The following is a 27,500-nucleotide window of genomic DNA, read 5'->3' on the forward strand; positions in this document are numbered from 1 at the left end:
AGCATCGAGATGTTTAGAGTCGAGGGAATCTCTTCTCGTAGAAAAGTCAGACCTCCTTCAGTTCCTCCATTTGGACTCTTGCATTCATGAGAACACTGCCATTTTTAATAGTGAAGTTGCTAATCTGTACTGGGGACTTTTGTTTGTTGCACCTTTGAAAGTCGAGATGTTTGCTTGAAGAGAAACAGACTCCACGTACTTTGGTCGCTTCTGTTTGAATAAGCATGTCAAAATAGCGAATCTTGTTGTAGTGCTTAACAGGGGATACGTTATGAATGTATCCTGTTAGGTTGTCCATTGTCGTTCAAGTCCTATTACAACTGAGGTATGTCTACCTGGAGAGCGAAGAGAAATAAATGGTATCAGTAGTGGAAGTAGATGTATTATTTGTGGTATTACTAGTACTGTTGTGAATATTTTGCGGTTCTTCAGTTTCATTTTCAATATTTCTGTCATCAGATAGAAAGTTTGATGTGCATTATTCTCCCCAGGCTTGATTAACTGTTATTCCTTCTTGTCTATACAGGGCACTGTTAGTGACAAGCCAGTTTGCTGCTTGGACAACTTTATGAGGTCTTATGTTAAGGGACAATGCTGAACTTTTGTATTGCAATCTTCTTTTTAAATTTACCTTTAAGTTCATTGTACCTGTTTCTGATGGTAACCTTGGTAACATATTCATAGTCTCAGACACTTCTGCTGGTACATTTACAACATTTCCATGTATTTTGAATTGTCTACCTCTTGGTGCCTGGATTAATTTTAAAAAAGCAAGTCTTGGATCTAAAAGTCTGCTTTCCAATTCATTCAAGACAAAAAAGTCTGGTTTCGTTGCAAATTGCATTCCATTCAAAACAGCAGAAGGGAGAACTTTATTTTTTACTTAATAATTATGGCATGTTCTACACAACCACTCCATATTTTCACACTTTTTCGATTAGATAAATATTTTTCAGCTAATGAAGGATATTCCTTTCTTATTTTATTAGCAAGAGAAACACTGTGTTTATACCATAACTGATCACAACAGCTACAGACATATACAGGACCATTAGACACCAGTTCATGAAACAATGAAATGATATAGTCCACATTTTTTTGGTTTGTATTGTTACCTTTTTCAAGAGTTGTTCCTATTTTAATGAGACATTCTGTATTTTGATTTTCGTCAAGATAAGAATTTTGTTTTGCAGTTTGGCATCTATGGCTGGGATTATCTTTATTCAATTTCCCCTTGTTATTGTCACTGCTTTTCTTTTTATTGCAAAAATATTCCCTCGTGTAAGCACTGCGGTTGCATTTTGTACTTGCATCATTAGGTTTGCTACCTTTAAATGGTAAATTTCTTCTTTCATCAACCTTCTTTCTTTTTCTATATTCCCTCATGTAACTGCTGCGCTTCCTTTTTGAAGTGCTGATATAAGAATTCCCAGAGACAACACTTTCTTCATATTTAAATCACTATGACTTTGCTGACTTTCTGATGAGCTACTGCCAAACATACAAGGCACTGTTGACACATAATGTACTTCACTTACATGACCTAAATATATTGATGTAACTGGCTCTTCTAATAACTGAACAGGGTGTACTTATAATAGTTGTGTGACCAAAATTTTCATGAGATTCTATGATGTGAATTCTCAAATAATGTGAGACTGCAACTGCTTGAACAATGAGTGCATCACACCATGTACCTTGTAATGACATGTTGGTCAAATATTCATTCCATATGAATTCTGGGTATTGCTTTCAATGAAACGTTCTGGGTTTGCTCTTAGATAATCAATACCAGTTTGCCTAACATGCAAGTGATGGCATGGATCACCATATAACTGATGAGAAACAGCTTTAAAAAAACAGTCACCACCACCCCCAACATCTAGGGGTCTCAATCCCAGCTGACGTAACCGGAAGTTTAACAATATGGTGGAACAAACTGATACTGTAGTTTCAGTGTTGACATTTACATGTAGTTGAGGGCCTGGATTTAATTCAATATCACCTGAAGTCATAAGCTTCATTCTTGATACAGAAAATCTTCTAGAATGGCTGCTTGATTTCTTTAAAAGCTTATTTACGGTTGGTTTGCTTAGATTAACAAAGCTGGTGAAAAAACTGTCACATATCTTAAGATATCTTATGTAACACAACTTATAGTCAGTAACAAAGCTGTATAACCTTGAAGACTTAGGAATATATTTCCTAATGATGACCTTAAGTTTATATCTTGTTTTTCTTTTTTTCACAAACTGCACAATCCGTTTCATTGAGACCCTCGACAGCTCTCGGTCTCTACGTCGTTTCTTTTGTTTTTGGTCAGCTATTTTGAAATGTGTATCAATTTCATCAGTTCCACGTGAACACAACATATCCACATCAGTTGTTTTCGAGAAATCGCTCACATTACGTTTAATCGCATTTATACTGGTACTAACATAACTTTTTCTGTTCATAAATACCACAGCTTTCGCAGATGTTTCGTCAGTCAAAGGAGTCTTTCCTTTAACATCAGTCAGGTTTCTCGCTCTTCGATATACATTTTGTGTAATCTCCAAACGGGCAGGCTCAATAATCATCATCTTTAATTGTAACATCCTCGTGAGGTTTCTCAGAAACTATTTACAAACTTTTTACAATTTATAAAAACATAAATAACGATAAAACTCATGGTCAGAATTTAAGATAGTATTCCACCAAGTTCTAGAACTTATAAAAGAAATGTCTGCCTCAATAGTGTGTCTTGCAGAGCGCGCTTGAAAGATGCCAATGAGGCATTTTGCCTAAGTTCTTTATGCAAGTTATTCTATATGTTGGCCCCTCTATAGGAAAAAGTGCGTTGGCCAGTAGCCTTTCTGTATAGCGGAATCTGCAAAGAGTTCCGCGTACGAGTGTTACGAGTATGTATACTTGATCGCTTAGTAAACTTACCCGTTAAGTATTGAGGCGTAAGACCGTTCTGATATTTAGAGGTCAGAACGGAGTCTCTATAAAATAATTGTTCTTTAACAGGAACTTTAGCTCGATCACGGAGCAAAGGTGTTACATGGTCGAACTTCCTAGAGTTTTGCAGTAAATGGTTTGAACCCGGGGGTAACATGTGAAGGTGTAGTCTGATCGTCCGGGTGAGTGTAGTCCTGAGAAGGACGATGACTTCCGCACAGGTTGTCGAAACGTCAGTCACTGCCACCGAAAACAGTCCTTCTCAGGACTACACTCACCCGGACGATCAGACTACACCTTCACTTCCTAGAGTTTGTTACGATCTTACTAACAAAATTTTGAATAGATTGTAATCTGTTTATATTCTGGAGTGTGGTATTTGACCATGCAGATGAGCAATAAAGCATCTTACTAAAAGCTAGCGACGTTATTAACAGCTCTAGTGTTTTTTTGTCGAAGCTCCTTATAACTCTATTAATTTGACAAAGCTTTGCTAAACAAGATGACACTACACGTGAAATGTGGTGATCGTAGGTCAGATAAGGGTCAAGGAAGACTCCCAAGTCCTTGGCAGAGTCTACTGGCTTCAGTGTTTTACCCAAGAATACCACACTAGGATCTTCCGGTAACCTACTTAAAATCTGTCTAGTGCCAAGGAAAAGGAGTTTGGTTTTATCGGGGTTGATAAGTAGATACTTCTCACAAAGCCATTGGGCTACACTGTAAAGATCTTGATCGAGCTTTTCAATGGCAGCATCAAGCTCAACGAGCGGAAATGACATGAATATTTTTGAGCCATCCACATACGATTCCAAATTGCAGAAATTCGGTGCCGTGGGTAAATCATTGAGATAAATGTAGAACAACAATGGTGATAGGATTGCGCCTTGAGGGACTCCGTGAGTTATAGGTAGAGTGTCGGAGTAGGCGGAGTCGATTCTCACGCATTGCCTGCGACCAGTTAAATAGCTGTTGAACCATTTGACAGTAGAGTGTGAGGCTCCTATGGTGAAAAGTTTGTGGAGCAGTCTTGCATGGTCTATACTGTCAAAGGCTTTGGATAGATCTAATAGTACTAGTGCTGTTATCAGCTCTTTATCCATTGCTTCGAGTATGTTATCCGTAAGCAGGATGTTTAGGGTCTGTAGAATGAGCATTTTTATTGCCGCTTTGGTGTGTGGTGAGGCGATTGTTCTTTGTGAGATAGGCGCTGAACTGATTCAAGACAATCCTTTCAAGGACCTTTGAAACTACGGCTAGCATAGATATAGGTCTATTGTTAGCAGCTTTCTCATGGTCACCGTCTTTAAGAATCGGGATCACCTCAGCCTCTTTCCAGTTGAAAGGAAATGTACCAGTAAGTATGGAACAATTGATGATGTCAGTGAAAGGGCCCAATATGACAGGGAGACAGTCTTTTAATTCACAAGCGCTGATCTTGTCCGGTTCTGGCGATTTATATCTATAATTGAATATGAACAATCCCCACAAGGGGCTCAATTTTCCCTACAAGGGGCTCAATTTTCCCTAAAAGGGGCTCAATGTTTGCCTTTAAGGCCTTTTCTTTTCCCCAAATGGGGCTCACGAAGCTGAAGTTCTTGCCTTTACGCATCGTAAACAACACCGCAGCATGACTATTCTGTTGGCGTGGAGAGCATCGATCGAACACTTGAAAACATCCTTTAAAGCCTTTTACTCGACCACATTGACTCAAACTTCGGAAAGCTGTGGCATACTGAGAAACCAACGTTATAGAAGTTCATCATAAAGTTTACAAGAGCAAAAGGACACTCATCAAATTTCCGAAGTGTGATCCACAAGTGTAAAATTCCGGACGATCAGGTAACGGCTTATTAAGCGACTATCTCGGTCTGTATACTGAGAGATTTTAGGCCACTAACTCAGTCTATATATTGTACGATTTTAAGGTGGCTCAATAGGGTTATGCAAGATCACGAAGCGCGCGCCAGTGACATCAATCGAAAGTTAATATTCTCGTTGTTTTTGCTATTTTTCAAATCAAAGCTACTGAAACATAAAAAACAAGGGCCTAAATTTGCTGTACAACAGTCACCTCCGAAGTCAAGGCTTTTAGTCCCAAATTAAAACTACTCAAATATCGCCATTTTTGGACGTCTGTTTGACTTTGATTTCAATTTTCTTCAATTTCCTTCGATAAAATTTTCTATTATTCTCCAACCGGGTAGAGTTTGACAAGACGAAACTTTTAAAATCGAAAAAAATAGGGGTTGTCAAGGTAGTTTTTTCGCTTTTAACATTTTTGTTGTTTTTTGGCTGAGCGAAAAACTTGTCTTCCAAATTTGTCTGATAAATTCACAGCAACGAAAGCTAAAAGGGTATAACATCTCTGCAAAATTTTAAGGAATTTCACGGAAGGAAATACGAGGAATCTGAGGGGGAACTTCCTATTTTCTCACCTCAATGACAAACACGTCATCAGAATAGGAACTCTCCAAGATCGCTATTTGAGCATGTGCGAACTTTCAAACCACGCGGTTTTGTCGAGGACGAATGTGTAAACACGGGCGGTCATTACGTTTTTGTACAAACTGCTTTTGACCTGAAAGTCAGTTGACAACATACCTTAATTGACTATGCCGCAGAATCCTTGGAAATCTCTTCGAAGTGTTTCAAAATTGCGGAGACTATTCTCGTCGTGTTTGTGACCCTTGGAAGCGATGAGCGACTGGACAATGGCGGTCTCGTCAAAATACACGCAAGACCTTTCCGTCCAAATCGTTAGTACAAATTATTTAAATCCTTGTATCTTAGGCTACTGCCAGCACGTTTTTCGGCAATGCTTTGCTTTATTGGTCTATCCGCATGACCTGGGTCGTACAGCTTTCCTCGAAAAGACAAGAGTCTCTAATGACGGTTGTCAAGATATTTCAGGTCTTCGGCGGCGTCCTTGACAGAGATTACAGAACTTCTGTTCACCAGCATTTCATCAGAGAAAGCCAACCTAGGCGAAAGCAAGATTCTTCGAAGAGCGGTCACGTCCTCTAGAGCGTCGTGGGCATCAAAGGTGGTTTGAAATAAATGTTCGTAAAAGAACTCTGCCCAGGCTTTCGAAATTTACCTTCTGCGTTTTGGATGGAAGAGTGCTTGCTTTTGATGAGTGATTTCATCAGTGTCAGAGTGTCTGCAAACCGGATGGAACTGAGCTCCGCGATAAAATTTTCGCCACTGTACGAACAAGTATTGGAATATCAAATGTGGCGGCGTTGTGTCCAGCCAAGATTGTGCAAACGGGCTTTGTGGGCCGTGTTGAAGCTGAACCTATGCTGGCCCTCAAAAAAGTTAAGAACTGCCTAAGTACTTGCGATAACTCAAAGGCTTCTACTAGTCGATTATCTTTGAAAAGTCGGCGGATTCCATTGCCAGTTTTAACTGTAAGTTTGTTGACCTTTGACGCGTGAGAATCTGTCTCTGGTTGGTAGAATATAGCATGAGAATTGTTTACCTGACCTATCCACAGCAGCGAGCTGACATACTTCTGCTGACTTTCCCGTTGAATTTGTCTCCATGTCAAATAAAACAAAGTGATAAAATTTACTGTCATCAAATTTTTCCTTTTGAACTGTGGGTCTCGAAGTGTATTTCGGAACTGCATTTTCGTACTGTTCTTGTTGTTGTTCGTGACAGCAGCGGTTATATCATAAAGATCAGTGATTGAAAGTTCAGAATTGTTCAACTCCAATGTTGTCGCAGAAGAGTTTAGCCTTCCTCTTAGCTTTATTCTGCTGATGGGAATCAGGGTTGTAGTCAACAGAACAGGTAGGCCGATAATTAGGACAAGCTTGACAGGAAAATCTTACCAAAAATTAAGACTTCCGAATACAGAAAAATGTACTGACCTCGCGTGCTCGTGTCATTCGTTTTGCTGGGGGTTCGTTTTCCTTGGATATGTTATCATACTGGAGCTTCCTTTTGGCATTCCACGTTTTGAACCCTCCGTGTAACCTTCTTATTTTTGTTTCTTTTCTGGTTTCGATCGCTTCCACTTTCCGAAAGCGACCTGACGCATTACGGATGTTGTGTAGGCGTTGTGTAAACTTCTGGTCTTTCACTGTCAATATTGTGCTCATTACTGGAAAGTATCGATGCTGTTTCACTCTCGTCAAGTAAACTTCGCGATTACGTGACAAAAATTGTGCACTAGCGCAAGGTGAAGAGAGGTTGCATGGGGTCATGTACATGGGAATTGCTCTTGCCGTTCAAAGACAAAAGGCAGTTAGATGGAAGCCGTCAAGAAGAATTTCAAGAATTTCCTCGCTACCAGGTGTCCAAAACACCACCATCCGACTATTAGATATACCGCGAAAAAAAATAAACTTTCCATACAAAAAGAGGCTTTCACCAATTCGTTTGGTGGAATTCTTCTGTTCCTCAAAAAAGTGCTTACCGTCAGGGATTACCGCACTAACGACAAAATTGTTAAATCAGACAAATATTCTTGTCATCACCAACACTTTTTAATTTGTCCCACGTAAAACCTTGCCACATATTCGATTAAACAAACTTAGTTCAGTTTACCGAAAGATTGCAGTTATTGTCATTGGTTACGAAACTCGCGGATTTTACACTTTCTGACATGAAGATTAATCCTGGTAAGGGGCCGACCATTTAACTCTTGAGGAGGGGGGGAGGTGGGTGATTTTGAAAAAAATTTCCTGCAAGCGCTTGTTGGAAGAAAAAATTGCATGCAGCCCAAATGTAGCAGAAAAAATGTAAAAAAAAAAACCGATATAAAGATCCTGGCGAGCAGATTGCTAGAAAAAAAATTTCTTGATGACTACAAATCCCCCCCCCCCCCCCCCGCACCACTCAAAAGTTACATGGTCGGCCCTTAAGTGTAGCTAAATCTACACGAAACTAAAAGCCGCAACTCTATGCGTAGGTTAAGTGCTGGAATATCCCACCATATGGCAATCAAGGCGGCATTCCAGGTTCTAGGATGTTGGGGTCATTTTCCAGCATTCCTGGTTTTAGGACTTGGGGTCGTATTCCGGTAATAACACCGACTGAAGGAAATCACGCCTTCACGGCGTAAAGTATCTTTAGCGGCGTGTCCAATTTTTATTGAAGCTTGAAAAGTGACCGGGTTTGCGAAAACTTTTGTGGGCATTCTATTAGGAGACACGGGGTATTTTCATAACGACACGACAAGTCGTAAGTTCATAGCTAGAGACTGGTTTCCATTCACGCCCGCTGCGCGAGCTTACAAAAAGTTAATAGTTAATATAGATTTTAGGCCGTTAACTAACGGCTTAATTTCGTTCAGTCTATTATATTTGTTGTACGATTTTAGACCGTTAACTAACAGCTTAATTTCTTTCAGTCTGTTATATTTATTGTACGATTTTAGGCCGTTAACTAATGGCTTAATTTCGTTCAGTCTGTCATATTTATTGGGAGATTTTTATAGGTAAAAAGCTTTTTATAGGAAAAGCTTCTGTATTGCTAAGGATGATCGCTTACGGGAGAGGAAAAACAATGAAAAATTCACAAATTTTAACCCCAAAGGTAGACGCGGTCGCTTACGATAGTGGTCGCTTACAAGAGAGTTTTATTACAGAATAATTTGGATATATCAACAAAGTTGAAATGGTAAATTGGCCACCGTAACGATTACAAAAGCGTGGCGCTCCGAAACTAACGTGGGCTAACGCTCGAAACGTCAGCTTTTGTAATCGTTACGGTGGCCAATTTACCACTTCAACTTTGTTGATATATCCAAATTATTTCGTTACTTCCACCGACGCAGCCCCAAACAGTTTCTTACGAAACTATCAGCCTTTATTCAGTTTTACTACAGAGTTTATACGGGAAACAAAATGGGAAATTCAAAAGGTGGTCGCCTACTGGAGATGGTTGCTAACGAGACAGAGGTCATCCAACATGTGTTACGTAATGCGTAACGCCATCCACTCTTTGCACTCGCGTATTTGCTGCACATATCCTTTCTGGAAACTGGAGTCGGCATGTTCTGAAAGAAGGACTACCTGTATTATTATATCTGGTTATTTAGAAGTTTGTTTTACTTTTGCCATGTGGAATAAAGTATTACGCGTTCAACACGTGTTGAATGAATGCCGCATTGAGGAGCCACTGGAAATCACCATTTCCAGCAACCAATCAAAAAGCTGGACGTGTTTTTATGACACATTTGTTATTTTTTTATTTGATACATATGTAACTATGATTTGTTTAATAACACATGATACAGGTATAATTTTTTGGATTAAAGTTGTAATCACTGATATTCAATATGTAGTAATTGCATTTAACAACGTGTAGTTCGCCATCGGGAAACATAGCCTATATATTTGGAATATTTCGGTCTTTATGGCGCGCCTTTCCAGTCAATATTCAAACAACCTTAATATACAATACATCCATTACATTTCTTTGTCATATTTTTTATTTCCTTTCTGTATATTTTTTATTTTGCTTCTTTATTTTTCATTTTCCTTCTATATACTTGAAAATCTCTTCGTATCAATTCACATATACGTGTTTACCTCATCTATTTTCTATTTTTTTCTCTTCATTTTATATGCGTTCTATATTTTTTTAATATTTATTCCATACGTTTTTTTTCGTTCCGAGTGGAATTTTTTATTTTCTTTCTAATTAGTATGCTTTGACCTTACTGGTCTTCTACTAGTGCTTTTCCCACTAGCTCGGTTCAAACCAATTGTCGGAAAGAGAGTGGCAAGCCGAGCTTGGATAGAACTGTTAGAGTCCGGCGACGTCGAGGACTGAATGGCACGTTCGTTCGACTGAAGTTCCTCGTTGTTTACCTTACGATCTCGTTGTTCGGCTGACTCACAGAGACTGCCGTTGAATTCATCCGAGGTATTACATTTCTCGTAAAACTAGGTCTCAAATTACTTAAAATCTCTAAAGCATCCGCGGCCGCACGACAAGCAGTCGATAGCTCTTCCTCCATGTAGCCGAAAGCCAAAATGGCGGAATGGAAAAAAAATAGTGCTAGCGGTCATGTGATGACTTTTGCAGACCAATAAGGCGACCAAAGGCCGCCCATCCAAAACACTTGTTTACAAGGATCTAGTCCTTATTCCCAGTCCCAAGATGAACAAAGTACCTAAACACACAACCCGACTTCAGTTAGAAGAGAGAGAACTTGTCTGCCACGAGTTTCCCTTTGACAAGAGCTGGGACGCACATTCCCTCAAAGCTGCTATAATGAATCGATTTCCAAAGCTTTGGCTATTTGAGTATGTCAAGGTGGTTAACTTTGTGTAGTGATATAAGTAAGCTTAAGCATTGTTCTACGTTGTTATCATTAATGATAATATCATTGCTGTTGCGTTTACACATTTGGTGTGGCTGCACTATTTTTAAATACGCATCTATACTATTTTGCCAAAAATTTAACCACATAAGAGGATACCTGCAGTGACGCGAGTAATGGACTTCGAATTTTTTGCAGAATTTGTTGGGTTATTTTAGACTTGCTCTGGTACTGCCCCGCTCCCACCCCTTTCTCCTTACTTGTGACATAAGCTTAACTTAACAACTCTTTCATTGAATTTACCCTTGACTTTTGCAAGAAGCGTGCAAGTAATGTGTGTTTTTCTTAACCTAGCCATGCTGGAAAGCTAATAACTCCTAAGCTGGCTGAAGGCATAACTCTGGATGCAGAAAGAGTGACCAGGATGGCTGGTCAAGAAGCTGTTTATGTTAGATCACTGGTCCTTTTGGAATCTGAAGACGGGGATGAAACCGAAGAGGAGCTAGAGAATTCAGTATTAGATGACAGTCCAAGGTGAACTTTTTTGCATTGAGCACAATAAAAGCTGTATAGATTTCTTCTAGCTTTTTTGCCTTACTGCAAAGGTAGCTTCCACGCAAGATCTTGCAGACGGATAACCTTATATATGATAGACTGGCTTCCTAGCTCATACTAGTGGGCATGAAAATGGCTTTTTGTTGGAAATATTATCCAGTTTGTCTCCAAATAGATTTGTGTATTTTTTTTATTTTAATCTTAGTTTGTTTATTTATTTATTTGTTGGCTCAGATCTTTATTCAATCGTTTAGCAGGACGGGACATGAATTGATGTGGTATTTTGCAACTCCATGTGATTTTGGATATTTGTACAAAGATGAACCCTTCATAGTCTGTTACATCATTGCCACTTAGTTCACTTTGTTTTTTATGGTTTGTGACAAGTTATCATTTCCTTTTAGTGTTAGTGGAAATCAAAGAAGCTCTCTGTTGCTTTCATTTGGGGAGAGTGATGGGAGGCCAGATGCAGCTGTGGTGCCCCACCCCTGCCAGGATGTTGCATAACCTTATTGTGTACCATTTCCAACTGCAGCAGAAACATCACATCAAAATACAGAGTTAAATGATATAGAGACAGGCAGCGACCCTGATATTGTTTATGTATCTGAGCATGTACCCGTGTCTGTACATAGTTAGTAGAGGGGGACTGGTTAGGAAAGCCGGCGAACTTCCAAGAGTGAGTCTATTGTTCGTGTTTTTATGTTGAAAGTACCATCACGTGACCGCGACCCTGCACACAACACCAAACAAACATGGCGTCGGTAGGGACTTCTAGTACTGATTTTCTGTTTGGAGACGATTTTGATGCTATATTTGAAGCTTTACTCGAAGATGAAGACTTCGAGGACTATTTAGAGGCTGTTGTTGAGGAGGTGAGTGTATAAATATGCGCTTATTTCGCGGAATTATTATGATTTGTACGCGATTCTTCACGCGAATTTAAGGGCCGGTAGCTTATACGCAAGCTAAAGTTTTACTCAAAGAGATTTATTTATTGCTTTCGCTATTTCTGTCCTAATATTGTCAGTGCACATTCCTGAAATAATTATATAATTGATAGTGTAATTTTCAAAGCAAGAAAGCTTTTATAGCAATGCTGAGGTATGTATCTGTTGTTCCCTTGTAGGTTCAAAACGAAGGAGTTTCATGTCAGTTTTGCACGAAGATTTGTAAAAGCAAGCAAGGCTTAAGGTGGCTCAATAGGGTTTTTTGGCCGGGCGAAGAATGGGTACGAAAATAGCGAGCGCATCAAATATGAAAACAAACATGGCGGCTTCACGCGAGTGCACAATTTTTGTCACATAATCGCGAAGTTTACTTGACGAGAGTGAAACGGCATCGATACTTTCCAGTAATGAGCACAATATTGACAGTGAAAGACCAGAAGTTTACACAACGCCTACACAACATCCGTAATGCGTTGGGTCGCTTTCGGAAAGTGGAAGCGATCGAAACCAGAAAAGAAACAAAAATAAAAAGGTTACGCGGAGGGTTCAAAACGTGGAATGCCAAAAGGAAGCTCCAGTATGATAACATATCCATGGAAAACGAACCCCCAGCAAAACGAATGACACGAGCTCGTGAGGTCAGTACATTTTTCTTTATTCGGAAGTCTTAATTTTTGGTAAGATTTTCCTGTCAAGCTTGTCCTAATTATCGGCCTACCTGTTCTGTTGACTCCAACCCTGATTCCCATCAGCAGAATAAAGCTAAGAGGAAGGCGAACCTGCCACAAGGATCCAGACTGGTGGACTTAGAAACCCTTACAGATGGTCTGAAGGAATGCTTATTTTGTCATTACGGTAAATTCTCACTACTTTTAACTGCACTATAGCATATTTTACACCATTATCATATAAAACAACATAACAAATGTTGTGGAGTCTTTTTTCCCTGTTAGTTTACAGTGTATTATACAATATTTCTAGGCCCTTTGTCTCTTGGCAATGTTATTGAAGAACAGCACAGTGGCTTGGCAAGCACGTTTACTGTTATATGCAGCCAATGCAATGGGGGAAACACCATTAAAACATCAAAAGAGCACATATCTGGTGCACGCAGTCCACTGACCTTTGATGTGAACACGAGAGCTGCCCTTGGCTGTTTACACACAGAAGTGGGCAACACCCATTTAAACAATTTACTTTCAATCCTCAATGTGCCTGCACTGAACTCATCAACTTTTAAAAATCAGGAAAGGGAAGCTGGAAAGGCAATAGAGCTAGTGGCAAAAAATAGTTGCCAGCAATTCCAAAACCTTGAACGAGAGAAGGCAATTGAAAATGGTAACAAGCCTGACCAGAACAATTTGGTACCTATTGCCTGTTCTTACGACATGGGGTGGCAGAAACGGGGGCGAGGTTTCAACTCTAAGACCAGACATGCTGCAGTCATGGGCCTTTCAACTGGTAAGGTCTTTGACTACACAACAAAAAATAAAATGTGCCACTCCTGTGATGAAGCTAAAAAGGGAGGAAAACAACCAAATGACCATGACTGTAGAAAAAATCATTCAGGCTCTTCAAAGTCAATGGAGCCTTTAGCTGCAGTTGAACTTTTCAATAAGGTAACTAAATCAAATGTCAAATTTTCAATTTACACCGGGGATGATGATTCAATGACTGAACCTCACCTAAAGCAAAAGGTACCCTATGGTGTGGAAAAATGAAGTGATACAGTTCACATAAAAAGATCCCTTACAACATGCCTATACAACTTGAGCCAACGAAGTAAGTTCCCCAACAGTTCAGTGTTGTCACAGAAAGTCATAAATTACCTTGTCAAATCCTTTACATACTGTATTGCACAAAATAAGGGGGATGCTACAAACATGAAATCTGCAATTCAAAGCATTGTGCCTCATGCATTTGGTGACCACACTGGTTGTAGAGAAGCATGGTGTAGATACAAGAAAAGACCCTTCTCATTATTGTCACAGAGATCTTCCCTATGGCAAAGACCTCCAAGGGGATAGCCTTCAATCAGCCCTGAAATCTCTCTTTGATGAATATAGCACAGACATTGTTATAAACTAACTTGCACCTGCAGCAAATTCTCAACGTAACGAGTCTCTGAACAGTGTGATGGGCTCGAAGAACCCCAAAATTCGCTTTTACGGGGGAAGTGAAAGCAATGATTATAGTGTCCTGCTGTGTCTCTCAAGTAAATTTAGGTTACAGGTACATTCCTCAAACTCTAGCGTCACTTAACATAGAGCCAGGTCTTTTCTATGTAGACCATAATACGAAAATGGACATGAAAAGTTCGAAGGGCAAACAAAGGAAATCAACAGTTGCATTCAAACGACGTCGATCACAATTACACAAACACCAGATTTCAGAAACCTCGAAAAACGAGGGCAAAGAAGGTACCATGTATGAAAGTGGCATTGGCCTGAACCTAAACTCTTCTGCGACAACATTGGAGTTGAACAATTCTGAACTTTCAATTACTGATCTTTATGATATAACCGCTGCTGTCACGAAACAACAAGAACAGTACGAAAATGCAGTTCCGAAATACACTTCGAGACCCACAGTTCAAAAGGAAAAATTTGATGACAGTAAATTTTATCACTTTGTTTTATTTGACATCAAGACAAATTCAACGGGAAAATAAGCAGAAGTATGTCAGCTCGCTGCCGTGGATAGGTCAGGCTCATGCTATATTCTACCAACCAGAGACATAGATTCTCACGCGTCAAAGGTCAACAAACTTACAGTTAAAACTGTCAATGGAATCCGCCGACTTTTCAAAGATAATCGAATAGTAGTGAGGCGTGAGTAGTCCAGTGGTCAGTGCGCTGGACTCTGGGTCAGATGGCCCGGGTTCAAGTCCTGGCTGGGGCTTGACGTTGTGTCCTTAAGCAAGACGCTTCACTCACATTGCTTCGTCTTCTCGGATAGGACGTAAAGCCGGAGGTCCCGTCTCCTGCACCTATCAATTAGTTAATTTCGGCAAGGGACGTTAAAGAACCCACATCACGAGATTACTGTGATGTGGTCTGGCCTGTTTACTGGGTGGCACATTTGCATTTAAACGAGCTATTCGCTCATATGCGATATGTGGCTAAATAAAGTTACTTACTTACTTACTTAGTAGAAGCCTTTGAGTTATCGCAAGTACTTAGGCAATTCTTAACTTTTTTAAGGGCCAGAATAGATTCAGCTTCAACACGATCCACAAAGCCCGTTTGCACAATCTTGGCTGGACACAACGCCGCCACATTTGATATTCCAATACTTCCTCGAAACGGTGGCGAAAATTTTATCGCGGAGCTCAGTTCCATCAGTTCTGTCCGGTTTGCAGACACTCTGACACTGATGAAATCACTCATCAAAAGCAAGCACTCTTCCATCCAAAACGCAGAAGGTAAATTTCGAAAGCCTGGGCAGAGTTCTGTTTACGAACATTTATTTCAAACCAGCTTTGATGCCCACGACGCCCTAGAGGACGCCGCCGAAGACCTGAAATATCTTGACAACCGTCATTAGAGACTCTTGTCTTTTCGAGGAAAGCTGTACAACCCAGGTCATGCGGACAGCCCAATAAAGCAAAGCATTGCCGAAAAAATTGCTGGCAGTGGCCAAAGATATGAGGATTTAAATAATTTGTACGAACGATTTGGACGGAAAGGTCTTGTGTGTATTTTGACGAGACGGCCATTGTCCAGTCGCTCATCGCTTCCAAGGGTCACAAACACGACTAGAATAGTCTCCGCAATTTTGAAACACTTCGAAGAGATTTCCAAGGATTCTGCGGCATAGTAAAATTAAGGTATGTTCTCAACTAACTTTCAGGTCAAACGCAGTTTGTACAAAAACGTCAAAGATAATGACCGCCCGTGTTTACACATTTATTCGTCCTCGACAAAACCGCGTGCTTCGAAAGTTCGCGCATGCTCAAATAGCGATCTTGGCGAGTTTCTATTCTGATGACGTGATTGTCATTGCGGTGAGAAAATAGAAAGTTCTCCCTCAGATTTCTCGTATTTCCTTCGGTGAAATTCCTTAAGATTTGGCAGAGATGTTATACCCTTTTAGCTTTCCTTGCTGTGAATTTTTCAGAAAAATTTGTAAAACAAGTTTTTCGCTCAGCCAAAAAACAACAAAAATGTTAAAAGCGAAAAAACTACCTTGACAACCCCTATTATTTTCGATTTTAAAAGTTTCGTCTTGACAGACTCTACCCGGTCGGAGAATAATAGAAAATTTTACCGAAGGGAATTGAAGAAAATTGAAATCAAAGTCAAACAGACGTCAAAAAATGGCGATATTTGAGTAGTTTTAATTTGGGACTAAAAGCCTTGACTTCAGAGGTGACTGTTGTACAGCAAATTTAGGCCCTTGTTTTTTATGTTTCAGTAGCTTTGATTTGAAAAATAGCAAAAACAACGAGAATATTAACTTTCGATTGATATCACTGGCGCGCGCTTCGTGATCTTGCATAACCCTATTGAGCCACCTTAAGTAGACACATAGCTGCCAAACACAAAGACCAGGACCAAGCTGTTGATACGAAAAAGAAGAAAGAGACAGCGTTAGAATATGACGTGTTTGCCCAGCTCGTGAAAGACACGACACAGAATATCGTACAACGTGAAGTTTTCCACAAATCCTTGAAAGACGAAGTCAAAGATTATTGTCTTGAATTTGAAAAAACTACTTCGGAATTTAGAACAGTCCAAAAACTATATGATTCCTTTATTTCCAAAGGAAATTCTGAAGCTTTCTATGCCAAGTTTTATGGGGAAATTGTGCTCAACTCTTCGAAATACTTCAAAGGACTTTCCCAGAGAGCAGCAACACTCTTCGCCACCAAGCTAGCAGACACTCTTCTGGGCCATGCCAAAGAAGAATTGAAAAAGAATTCTGCTAAAGATGTTGTCACGACTGTTTCCTTGTCTAAGAATGAACTAGCTGCCATGCAATATTTAGGAGGATATGTTTTGCAAAGCTTGCATAAAAAACATAGAACTTCAAAGCACAAAAATACAAACGAAAGTCAGCAAGCCATTTCAATTTTTACTGCCTGTAGACTACAGGACAGGGAAGAGAAATCACAAGTATTGATTAACTGCTTGAGTCGAGGCGGATTGTGGAGTCCTACAGCTCAAGCACAAGCCATATTCAAGAGAACTGAATTCCATTTCAGAGAAAATACGAGAGGCTAGACAATTAATTGACTAGGAACATGTTGTAATGATTTCAGTTAAAGATCCTCAAGTAACAGCCTCTTATAATGTCATTTTATCTGATGCTGAACTTGAAATTTCTAATTCTGTACGCAAGGACATGTTACACTGCATAATTAGCTTATATGTCAAGGTACGCTCGTTTTCATATGCCAAAGAAGTCGTTCAAAGGTTTAAAATCAAGCAAAAGCAAGGTAAAGCTAAAGCATTAAGAAAGGAACTTGAGCGATCAAGTCAAGAAGACAGACAAATTTAGTGTAACCATAGGAATAGAATGTAAGCATTAAGACTGTGAAAGCCATATTGAACTAATACATGACTTCATTGTTTTCTTTTGTATTTTTTTACTTTAACAGGGTAATAATTGCTGTTTCACAGGTTAAGTGCTTTCACTCTAGTAATGCAAATTCTAGTTTTCCAAATAATTTAATAGTTCAAAATACAGTTTAATTTCATAGTTCTTTTTACAAACAAACTCTTATACAACATGTTCCAGTTTTGATGTTTACAGTTTTTAACTTTAAGTCTTACAGCTACAGCTGTAACACTATATCTATTATATAGACTCACATTTTTAAGAATCTGTGGTTATGTTTTTTTAACATGCAAAATAATGTTATTTTCACAAGTGTAACACGCTAGAGCATATTTCATATGTTTTTGCAAACAACTCTATTGTTTTTCGACTATATTTTCTATCTTCTATTCTTTACGACAAGATTAAGTGTATTCAACAGAAATCTGTAAAATATGTGACAAAGTTGAATGGTTTGTGTTTTGCATTTCAATACATAACAATAATAATAATAATATAAAAAGTTGAATAATGTTCAATGTCTGATCACTTTCTTTTTACATGGAATGGGGTCATCTGTGACTTGCTCCCAGGCTCTGGTCCTGTCTTTTCTCCCTCGGGTATTTCCACTTTGACATGACACTTGCCCTTGAATTCTGATTGCATTGTCATTATAACCAAATGCTCGAATATCAGGATTATCATTCCGTCTGCCTAACTTGCACTGGTGGCCAAAATATTCCTCTAGAGAATCTTGACAGAAGCGCTCAGTCAAGACAAACTCCACCCCTTCTTGGAGGAGAAATGGCATAGCCTCAATAACAGAATAGACTGTGAGCTGAAAACCTTCATGAGTTTGCCACGAGATAAACATTTTGCTCCTTGCATTCTGATCGAAATTTCCAGGTCTGTTGTTACATGCTTCTTTCCAGGTCTTAAGGTAATCAAGGAATTTCAGTAACCACTGAAACCTGAAATAAAAATTAAATAAAATTTAGAATTGTCATATTACAAGGGTTAGAGTTGTCATATTACACATTAATCTGCCCTATGAAAATTTCCATGTATACAGAATGGTTAACAGAACAGTGTAAATTTACATTTTCATCGAGGACCACAGCTGCACTATCCATTATTTTGATTGTTTACATTGGATGTAGCAAGGGAGCCTCGTTTTCATGTGGTTTACATAAGGGTGTATTTTTTAAGTTATTCTGCTGTCAACAAAGTACAGGATATTATTATACCAGTGTAAAGCACTAATTGGTTTAACTGTGGGGTCAGGGTTACAATAAACATACAATTTGCACTACATGTATAGCATTCAAACAAACTAATGACAAGATTTAGGTATACCACAGTCACATGTTAAATTTATAATTACAAAAAAGAGGAAAATGTACAGATGACAACATATATAACTATAATAACAATAATAATTGCCGTACCTGCCATCCTGAGAGTCACGGTATGGAGCAAGTAAGGGTTTTCTTTTCCTTTGGTGTTCTGTGGTGCTCCGGACATTTAGGCAATCGAAAAACCCATCCACCATCTCGCAGTACTTTGCTGTACCTTCTGCTTCTGGAGGTCCAAATGACCTGAGCACTGCAGCCACTGAAGCACTCAGCACCTGAGCAGCCAGGCTGACACGCATCTTCGAGTAAGCATTGAGGTTGATGTGGTCAAATGTCAATATGGGTAGAAGCTTTAGGCAGTTTTCCACATCTCGATAATACATTTGTGCCACATGTTGCCACAGCAAAAAGAACCCCTCGTTCCACATGTACCGGGTACATCTGTCACTTCCTGAGTTTCACCAGATGTGGGGCATCTGAAAAAAAGTAGATATAGCGATGCCGAGCAAAAAGGTTAACTGTGCGATAGCAGACATCTTTATCTGTTCCTCCATCCATAGCTTTGTGCATTCTGTAAAATCGCCTATTTGGAGATGCACCGTCAGAGGTAGCAGCTAAAACCCACAAATTGCAATTGACTTCCAAAATGCACACTGCCTCCCAGAATATAGACATTATTTGATCTGCAGTGACACCAATAGTTGCAAAATGTGCTAAACCAAACTTAAGCTCAGTGCACATCCCTCTGATTAAGAAAGCCAGAGCATGTGTTGCCACATCATCCACTTTCTCCAACACAGCAAAATTCAGTTCTGGATCACCTAGATCAGTGAAACCAATAAGTTCTCCTGTCACTTTATCAAAAACAAGGTTGGCGCTGACTTTCATCTCATCAAAAAGGATGATAACATATTGCTGCACATCAAAATATTGTTCAGTCATGTTCGTTAATTCATTGACAACCTCTGCTTGAAATCCCCTTTTCGGTTTAATGGCATTACGGTAATCTCTAAGGCGGCGTTGGCTTGGGAGTACAAGCACTTTGCTGCTGCGTAGTTCTTCATAACATGAAGGCGATTTGGCAGCTAGTGACAGACAAAATCGTATCATCATTGGATGATATCGCACACCTGTAGCCTTGCTACCAAACAGTTTCTGCTGCTGCTGCCAGAAAAGATTCATAAAGGGAGTCACTCTGGATCCAGCTTTAGTCATAATATCTGCTAAATCATTGCTGAGTTCATGATCAATTTCTACATTGTTCTTTTGCAGTTCATTGCGCATTGCACTAAGTTCACGTTCTAGTTCTGCGCATCTTAATCTCTGCCCCTGTAATGTCAATTTAATCCTAGCTGGATCTGTTTTGGAGACAGGCGCTTTCACCTGAGCTGGTGTTGAAAGATGTTGGGTCTTGGCTTGATTGGCAATCTTAACAGATGAAGAGAATTGATTACAACCATCACAAGCATCACCATCATCACATAGTAATGAGCAGCCCTTAATTCTCCAATAACCTTTGTTGGGGAATCGATTATCGTCATCTTCGTCAGTAGCACCCATAGGAATAACATGATGGAAAAGATTACCATTCAGTTCATTCATAGTCACTCCACAACACAGCTTGTATGCCTCCAACTCTTTTACAAGATTCTTTAATGTTATGTGAATGACCGACCTTCTGTGTGTTAAATATATGGGGTGATCATCTGGTAGTGAACAGCCAAATGCTTTCACAGTAAAACCCAAGCCATCATCGACAATTACTTCCATTTGTGGCAATAGGAATTCATTGTGAATCTTCTTCAAAATCACCTTGTCCTCGAGGGCTTTGTAGCTCCATTCAGTGAGTTCAGTGAGAGATTTCAGATCTTTTAGTCTTCGAGACACTTTTTGAAAGCTTCGGTAAATTCCGGACTTTGGGGATTCTTTGACAACATATGCTCGATGTGGTCGCTCAGGTGGCTTCTTGCTTTCGCAACTTCTTATCGGCATATTAAGCATTGGTAGAGCACCAAATCGTGGCTTTTTCTTTGTCATTTTCTCAGTTGTAACTGCAAAAAGTATGAACAGACACATATCAGATATGATTTCATGAAAATTGAGTAAAGCTAGAAGCAAACCTTTCACAACAATATTGTAGAGATCGAACGAAGTATCGAGTGAGAAACTAAAAATAAAAACCAAGTACTTACATATTTCAATATTATCAGAAGCAAAATGTCTTTCACATGTGTAAACCCTATCCTTAGCAACTAGTTCTTTGAAGGATTTGTCCAAGACTCTTGTCTTGGTGATCGCACTTAGCCAGTCAGACCTCCATTTCTTGTAGGCATCGTTCTTTGCCACAGGAAGTTTCCATATGCCTATTCCCTTCATTCTCCTACACAATCCACACCCGAAAACTAAACAATTTTCACCTGGCATGATGACAAATTATCTATTCTTCGATATTAGTTACTTAAAATTATCTAAACAGGAGATCTATCACTAAAAACTGGATGAATTTGGAGACAAAACGCTCTTGTCGCACATCGGACGCCATATTGTTGAAAATGCTGTGCAGGGTCAACACCACGTGACCATGAAAAAACTAGAACAATAACATACTTCTCTGTAGTTCGCCGGCTTTCCTAACCAGTCCCCCTCTACTAGCTATGGTCTGTATCAGTACCTGTATCTCAACTGCTAATGGCTGATTGTAGTATCAAGTTTGTTATCTGTTCAAGTTGACATTTTCAAATGAACGCAGCTGTTTAGAACTATTTTGTTGAGATTCTTATGAATTTTTTTCCTTACTGTTGCAAAGGTTAAGTTGCATTAATTTTGCTGTACTATTCTGATCGATACAATTTAAAGGCAAATAATAAACTTCACACTGTTTGCGTTTTCAATCTTTCATAGAGGTACTTGTTTGATAGACGTTAATTGATCTTAATTCTTGGCCCTATTTTCACTCTCTAACAACGGATTTTAGGTTAGTTTAATGCTGGGAACACCTGTTTTAAAGATTGTTACCACCAAAACGGCCTTATCTCAGCAAAGTTTCTTATATGTTGAACTGATTCCTAAGGATGTCCATGCATCTCAAATATTGAGTTCTACCATGTTCACCATCGTCATTCAAAGGGTGACAGGAGACTTCCAAGATATGCAGTTGTTGTGGTGTCAGATGAACATCAACAGCTGGTAATGAGACCTGGTAATCGTCGTCGTCTAACGGGATAGGTCCATCTGGATCAAACCCATACAATGGAATTTCATTTGGATGTAGAATACTCTCAACTCCAGAGTATCCAGAGTGCATGTTTTCCAAAATCCCAGCGGCAAAAATTTGTAGGGGAGATAATTGATGTTCACTGGAAGCAGGGTGATTGTTCCATTGACTAATGAAGTGTTGCAATGCCCTATTTATCCTTGGTATGTAGACAAAGTGCAATGAAAATAAATGTACTTCATTTAATGGGTCAAGAAGACCCATGTCTTCCATACCACTAAAGATATTGGCAAAGTGACAAAGGACACCAGTGTAAACATCCCTGTGAGCGCGCTCAACACGGCAGTTGTGGACAGAGCTTCTCGTTATGATACTTCCTCTGTTTAGTCCTCTATTTTTCAACATGTACTTTGCCACTCCAACATTTTCCAATCCGTGATGGCTTCTTACTCTTGAAGGTAAGCCAAACTCTTGTACTCCCTTGATGAAGGGCTCCAACACTGTATCTGCTCGTTTGTTATCAGTTAGGGTGGCATATACAATAACCCTTGAATACCCATCAACACAGCAGTGCACAACAAACCTGTACCTGGTGAGCTTGTGTTTCCGTCTATGTGCCACAAAGCGTTTGGCGCTGGTACAGAGTACTTCCGACGGTAAACTGGAGTACTCCAGCAAAGTGCTGTCCCAAGCGGGTCTTGTCTACGAAGGCAGTAACGAACCCTCCATCGCTGGATTCGAAATCCCCTGGCTCGGAGAACTCCAAGCAATCTTCGTTGTCCAATGTTTGGAGTAATGCTTCTAATTTCTTTGACAGCGTCTTCAAGCTGAGAATCTGAGAAGAAGTTCTAGTAAACGTTTAATTACAAAGTTTGAAGTATCGTACATCATTGTGTGAGATGGGACTTAGGGGAACCTAAAATATTTTGACCAAGGGTATGGCTTCTAAGATTTATTTTACCCGAGATTATATCACCCTTATCCAAACACATTGATAGTAAGCTTAAACCAAATAAGCTACTAGTATAGACAACCTCAGTCTGTAAATTACTGCGTACCTGACAATGCAGTCCAGTTTCCGCTGTCATCATCCAAATTTAATTCCCGTCTTCTTCGACGTAAAGTACTCTCACTGATACCTAACAAACTAGCGATTTTTACCCAGGAGAAATGCAGTTCGCGTAAGAATTCGATCTGTTCTCTTTCGATGACGATTACTGGTCTTCCTGCACTTGTTAGTTTAGTGGTAGGACAAGCGAATGAATTTGATATCTTTGCTTCAACGGAATTTCTTTCCTCGTACTTTGTGTTGATTTGTAGAGTTGACCAAAGGCAAGAAGTACTAAGCGGCAAGCGAAGAACACTAGAATTCTACAACACAACTGCCATGTTTATTTCACCGCGTGGTCTCTCGTTACATAAGATAATTTATTCTGACAACCAGATGAGCTAGCCAATCAACATCCCTTCTTCTGGGAGAAAGAAAAGTAAACTTAACATTTTTGGAGTGTCAATAAAACAGTTACAACGTCGACGAAATTATGATGTGAGGAAGAGGCACTGTTTACAAGTCAACATGCCTATAATGAAATCATGACTAATTAGAAACCAGTGTCAATTACTTAATTATATAGTCATTAAAACGAACAGGAGGATTTATGGATCGTCGTGGTCTATTTACTGCAAGGCTGTTGGGCTGAGCATTTTGGGTGTTGCTTGCATTGTTGTCACTGTTATTTGCCACTTCACCAGGTGAAGATTTGGTAGACGCCGTCTGTTCTTTTGGTGCTGTTTGGTTGGAAGAGTGAGGGACATGAGATGGGGAAGTGTCTCGAGTCTTGAGGTTTACTTGTGTGGGTCTAAGGTGAACTCTATTTCGTCGATATGTGCTTCCATCAGGTCTTTTGACCTCATAGGTGCTTGGGCCTAGTATGTTGGAGACTTCACCAAATTTCCAATCTCTTCCTTCCAAATGTTGAAAGAATATGTGCTGTCCTACGTCCAGTTCAGGGAGACTCTGCGCTTTCCTGTCATGGCTTTTCTTGACGGTGTCTTTGCGCGCTTGACGCCTTACCTCAATGGGATCATTGCTTGGATGCTTGTTGAATGAGGGTACGAGTGAGCGCGTCTAACGTTTGAACATGAGTTCAGCAGGGCTAAGACCAACGTCCTGTCGCGGGGTGTTGCGGTGCTCCAATAGAGCTTCAAGTGGGTCACTACCTTCTTTGTGAGTCTTGATCAGCAGTTTCTTCATGGATTTCACGGCTGCTTCAGCTTTTCCATTTGCTTGCTGGTGCATGGGTGATGAAGTCACGTGGATGATATGCCAGGCTTCAGCAAACAAATCGAGTTCAGAGCTGGAGAACTGTGGGCCACCGTCCGATACAATCATTCTGGGGATTCCGTATCGAGCGAAGTGACTCTTGAGTAGGTTAATTACACGAGTGCTTGTTTGAGTACTGAGGAGATCAACCTCGATAAATGTAGAATAGTAATCAACAGTTACTAGGTAGTACTTATCCGCAATTTGGAAAATGTCAAGTCCAATCTTTTGCCAGGGTTCGTCACCCTCCTTGTGTTGCTTGAGAGGCTCACGTTGATTCTTTGGCTTCATTTCTTGGCAGGCTTCGCATGAGTCAGCCAATTGCTTTATGTCGCTCGCCATTCCGGGCCAGAATACAGAACTTCGTGCTCGTCGGAGCATACTGTCGGCACCGAGGTGAGAGCTATGTAGCCTCTTCCTTATTCTTGACCTCAAAGATTGAGGGATGACTATTGCTTCGCCTTTAAGGAGTACGCCATCAGCTGCAGATAGAGTGTCACGGATGTCAAAATAGGGCAATGCTGAGGGAGGAACGTTGCGTTTTCCATCTGGCCATCCGTTCATCACTAGTTCCATTACATCTTGTAGACCATTGTCTTTCTTCGTTGCTTCCTGTATTTCTTCCAGGTGAGCATCAGGAATGTTACCGAATATGTTAACGTTCATGATTCGGACACCGTTGTCGTGATTGTGACCATTGGAGTTGAGGTGAGCTCTGCTTAATGTGTCAGCTAGATGAAGTTCAGATTCCTTCACAAACACAAAGTTGACATCATAGCGATTGTAACGCATCATCAAGTCTTGAAGACGTTTAGGGGCTGTGCCCAGAGGTTTGCGGAGTATTGCTGACAGGGGTTTGTGGTCATTCTCTACTGTCACTGCCCGACCATAAGTGTACTGATCGAAACGCTCTAGTCCGTACAGCACGGCTAAAGCTTCCTTCTCAATCTGAGCCCAGTTCCTCTCCGATATCGTCAGTGCACGTGAAGCATACTCAATAGGGCGTCCGTCTTGAAGAAGTACTGCACCTATGCCATGCTGGCTGCTGTCGACTTGGATTACGATTTCCTTTAAAGGATCAAAATAAGCCAAGCATGCTGATTCAGACAGCTTTTCCTTGAGAGTGCCGAATGCTTCTTCGCATTCTTTGGACCATACAAATGAGGCATTTTTGCGAGTTAACTTTCTCAGTGGTTCGAGCGTATCTGCAAGATTTGGAATGAATCTGGATACGTATTGAGCCATGCCACAAAGACGTCTTACGCCTTCTACGTCAGTGGGAGCAGGCATATCAACTATGGCCTTAACTTTAGCTTTGTCCACTTCTATGCCATTGCTAGTGATCTTGTGACCATGGAAAGTAATATCTTTGAGTCCAGTTTCTTGCTTATCTTCATTGAGTGTAATGTTCCTTTCTTTACATCTTTGTATACACTTCGAGAGATTCTGGTTGTTGTCAACGAGTGCTTCGGATTCAGTTGCACCACAACCAACGATGATAATGTCATCAACAATATTGAAGACACCATTTAAGTCTTCCAGGGCTTCATCAATGTTCCGTTGAAAGATTTCACTTGATACTTTTAGACCAAACGGTAACCTCTTCCATCGATATCTACCAAATGGGGTTATCATTGTAGTGAGTTTACTTGATTGTTCATCAAGTCGAACATGCCAATAAGCCTCCTTGACGTCAAGTTTGCTGAAGACTTTGGCGTTCTTGAGCTTAGGGAGTACGTCATCCAACACAGGTAGTCGGTAGTGCTCACGTTGAAGTGCACTGTTCAGAGGTTGAGGATCTATGCAGATCCGGAGCTTACCGTTGTTTTTGTGCACGATAGCCATTTGACTGACCCATTCAGTCGGTTCAGTAACTGGTTCCAATACGCCTTTGCTTACCAGCCGATCCAGTTCCTGTTTGACATCATTTTCAATGGCTAATGGTACTTTACGACATGGGAGTACTTTGGGGGGTACAGACTCATTCACCCTCAGAGATGCCACTCCCAGGTCACCCAGTGGAGGAGTAGACACTTTTGAAATGAAGGCATTACAGTTGATGGTTATAAAACCAAGTTCTTGTATAGTATTCAGGCCAAGAAGATTAGTAAAGCCGTTAGGAACTACAATGAATTTGACTTCATGTTGAGTGTTGTCACTTGGATTAGTGGTAGTTAAAGAAGTTTCACCCAGAGGTTTGAGATTGGTCTTGTTCCACATGTTGAGACGAATGTTTGTTGGAGATACTTGCTGCCTTCCAACGTGTTTTTGGCAAATTGTATTTACGTCAGCAGCACTGTCCAGTTGGAATTTCACGATATGGTCATTGATAGAGAGATTTGCTGTGACTCCAGTTTCCTCATCATTAATGGCGAAAAGCCATTTGTCATCAAAGTCATTATTAGGGTCATTATGATCCTCCGATTGAGACGCAACAGCATGTACTTTCTTCGAACATTTAGATTTGAAATGGTTCAGGCCTTTGCAATTATCGCATGTCTTACCCCAAGCTGGGCATTTTTCTCGTTTTCGTTCATGTTTGTATCCACAATATTTACAATCAAACTGTAAATTGTCATTACCTGCCTTCGACATGCTGCTCTTGTTGGATCTGGTTCTCCTGTCTTGCAGTTTTGGGTTGGATTTCTTGGAGACTTTGTTCAGATTAGATGGAGTTGAATGTGAGGCGCTTCCGATGTTGTTTTTAAGCTCCTTTACTTGTTTATTTGATTGCTCGAAAGCTCTGCATATTTTCAGGGTTTTGTCGAGTGTGAGGTTGTCTTCTCTCAATAGAAGCTCTTGTAGTTTTCCAGTCACTGTGAAGACGATTTTGTCTCTCAGCATCCTATCCTTTTCAAGAAAGTTGCATGCGGTGATTCTTGTTTGTAGCTCAGTGAAGAATTTGTCGAAGGGCTCTTGATACTCGATGTTCCAGAACCGATGTAATTCCATCACCTCGTTGTCTCGTGGGTTGCAGTATTTTTCGAGTGCTTCGAAAACTTTTTCGGGGTCATCTTTATCTCCTTCCTCGTTCCACGTGAAATTATCGTATACTTCGAGGACATCATTTCCAGCACAATTCAAGATGATTGCTGTTTGGATTTGTTTTTCCTTCGCCGTCGCTCCAGAAGGGGCTAAATACACTTCGACTTGTCGTCGCCATCGTTTGAAGTTTTCTGAGATGTTTCCAGAATTTATGTCGAGTTGGGGCGGTAGACGAAAATTCCCTGTCGCCATGATTGAATTTTACAATCCCGTAGCTGCCACCATGTTGATTTGTAGAGTTGACCAAAGGCAAGAAGTACTAAGCGGCAAGCGAAGAACACTAGAATTCTAC

The 27,500-nt window shown here is 40.2% G+C and overlaps 2 protein-coding genes and 5 pseudogenes across 6 annotated transcripts in view; 3 read left to right on the top strand and 4 right to left on the bottom strand.

The window, feature by feature from the left end:
- The window catches only part of LOC148742266 (uncharacterized), a 1,007-nt pseudogene extending 709 nt beyond the window's left edge, over window positions 1–298 (bottom strand).
- The window catches only part of LOC148742263 (uncharacterized), a 6,829-nt pseudogene extending 6,493 nt beyond the window's left edge, over window positions 1–336 (top strand). The window contains exon 5 of the transcript XR_015996013.1: window positions 1–336. This exon is cut by the window's left edge and continues 2,096 nt beyond it. The product of XR_015996013.1 is annotated as an uncharacterized LOC148742263 (transcript).
- Window positions 1–2,372, bottom strand: part of LOC148742265 (uncharacterized) — a 3,700-nt pseudogene extending 1,328 nt beyond the window's left edge. Inside the window, exon 1 of the transcript XR_015996026.1 lies at window positions 1–2,372. This exon is cut by the window's left edge and continues 1,328 nt beyond it. The product of XR_015996026.1 is annotated as an uncharacterized LOC148742265 (transcript).
- An 8,259-nt stretch (window positions 2,373–10,631) lies between these two features.
- LOC148742267 (uncharacterized) lies at window positions 10,632–17,805 on the top strand (annotated as a pseudogene). The gene is made up of 3 exons (XR_015998869.1): window positions 10,632–11,655; window positions 11,910–11,974; window positions 16,253–17,805. The product of XR_015998869.1 is annotated as an uncharacterized LOC148742267 (transcript).
- Window positions 12,402–13,910, top strand: LOC148742268 (uncharacterized; annotated as a pseudogene). Its single transcript, XR_015992587.1, has 2 exons — window positions 12,402–12,585; window positions 12,712–13,910. The product of XR_015992587.1 is annotated as an uncharacterized LOC148742268 (transcript).
- On the bottom strand, window positions 17,402–19,204 carry LOC148742269 (uncharacterized). Its single transcript, XM_088753806.1, has 2 exons — window positions 18,720–19,204; window positions 17,402–18,242 (listed from the first exon to the last, which is right to left on the bottom strand). Exons 1-2 carry the CDS (start codon window positions 19,052–19,054, stop codon window positions 17,807–17,809), a joined length of 771 nt encoding a protein of 256 aa, XP_088609932.1. The 5' UTR covers window positions 19,055–19,204; the 3' UTR covers window positions 17,402–17,806.
- On the bottom strand, window positions 19,071–21,050 carry LOC148742270 (uncharacterized). The gene is made up of 2 exons (XM_088753798.1): window positions 20,819–21,050; window positions 19,071–20,677 (listed from the first exon to the last, which is right to left on the bottom strand). The coding sequence occupies exons 1-2, from the start codon at window positions 21,048–21,050 to the stop codon at window positions 19,071–19,073; spliced, it is 1,839 nt and encodes a 612-aa protein (XP_088609924.1).
- Between the last annotated feature and the right edge of the window lie 6,450 nt (window positions 21,051–27,500).

This window comes from Stylophora pistillata, chromosome 1 (genome assembly GCF_964205215.1).
Source record: "Stylophora pistillata chromosome 1, jaStyPist1.2, whole genome shotgun sequence".
NCBI lineage: Eukaryota > Metazoa > Cnidaria > Anthozoa > Scleractinia > Pocilloporidae > Stylophora > Stylophora pistillata.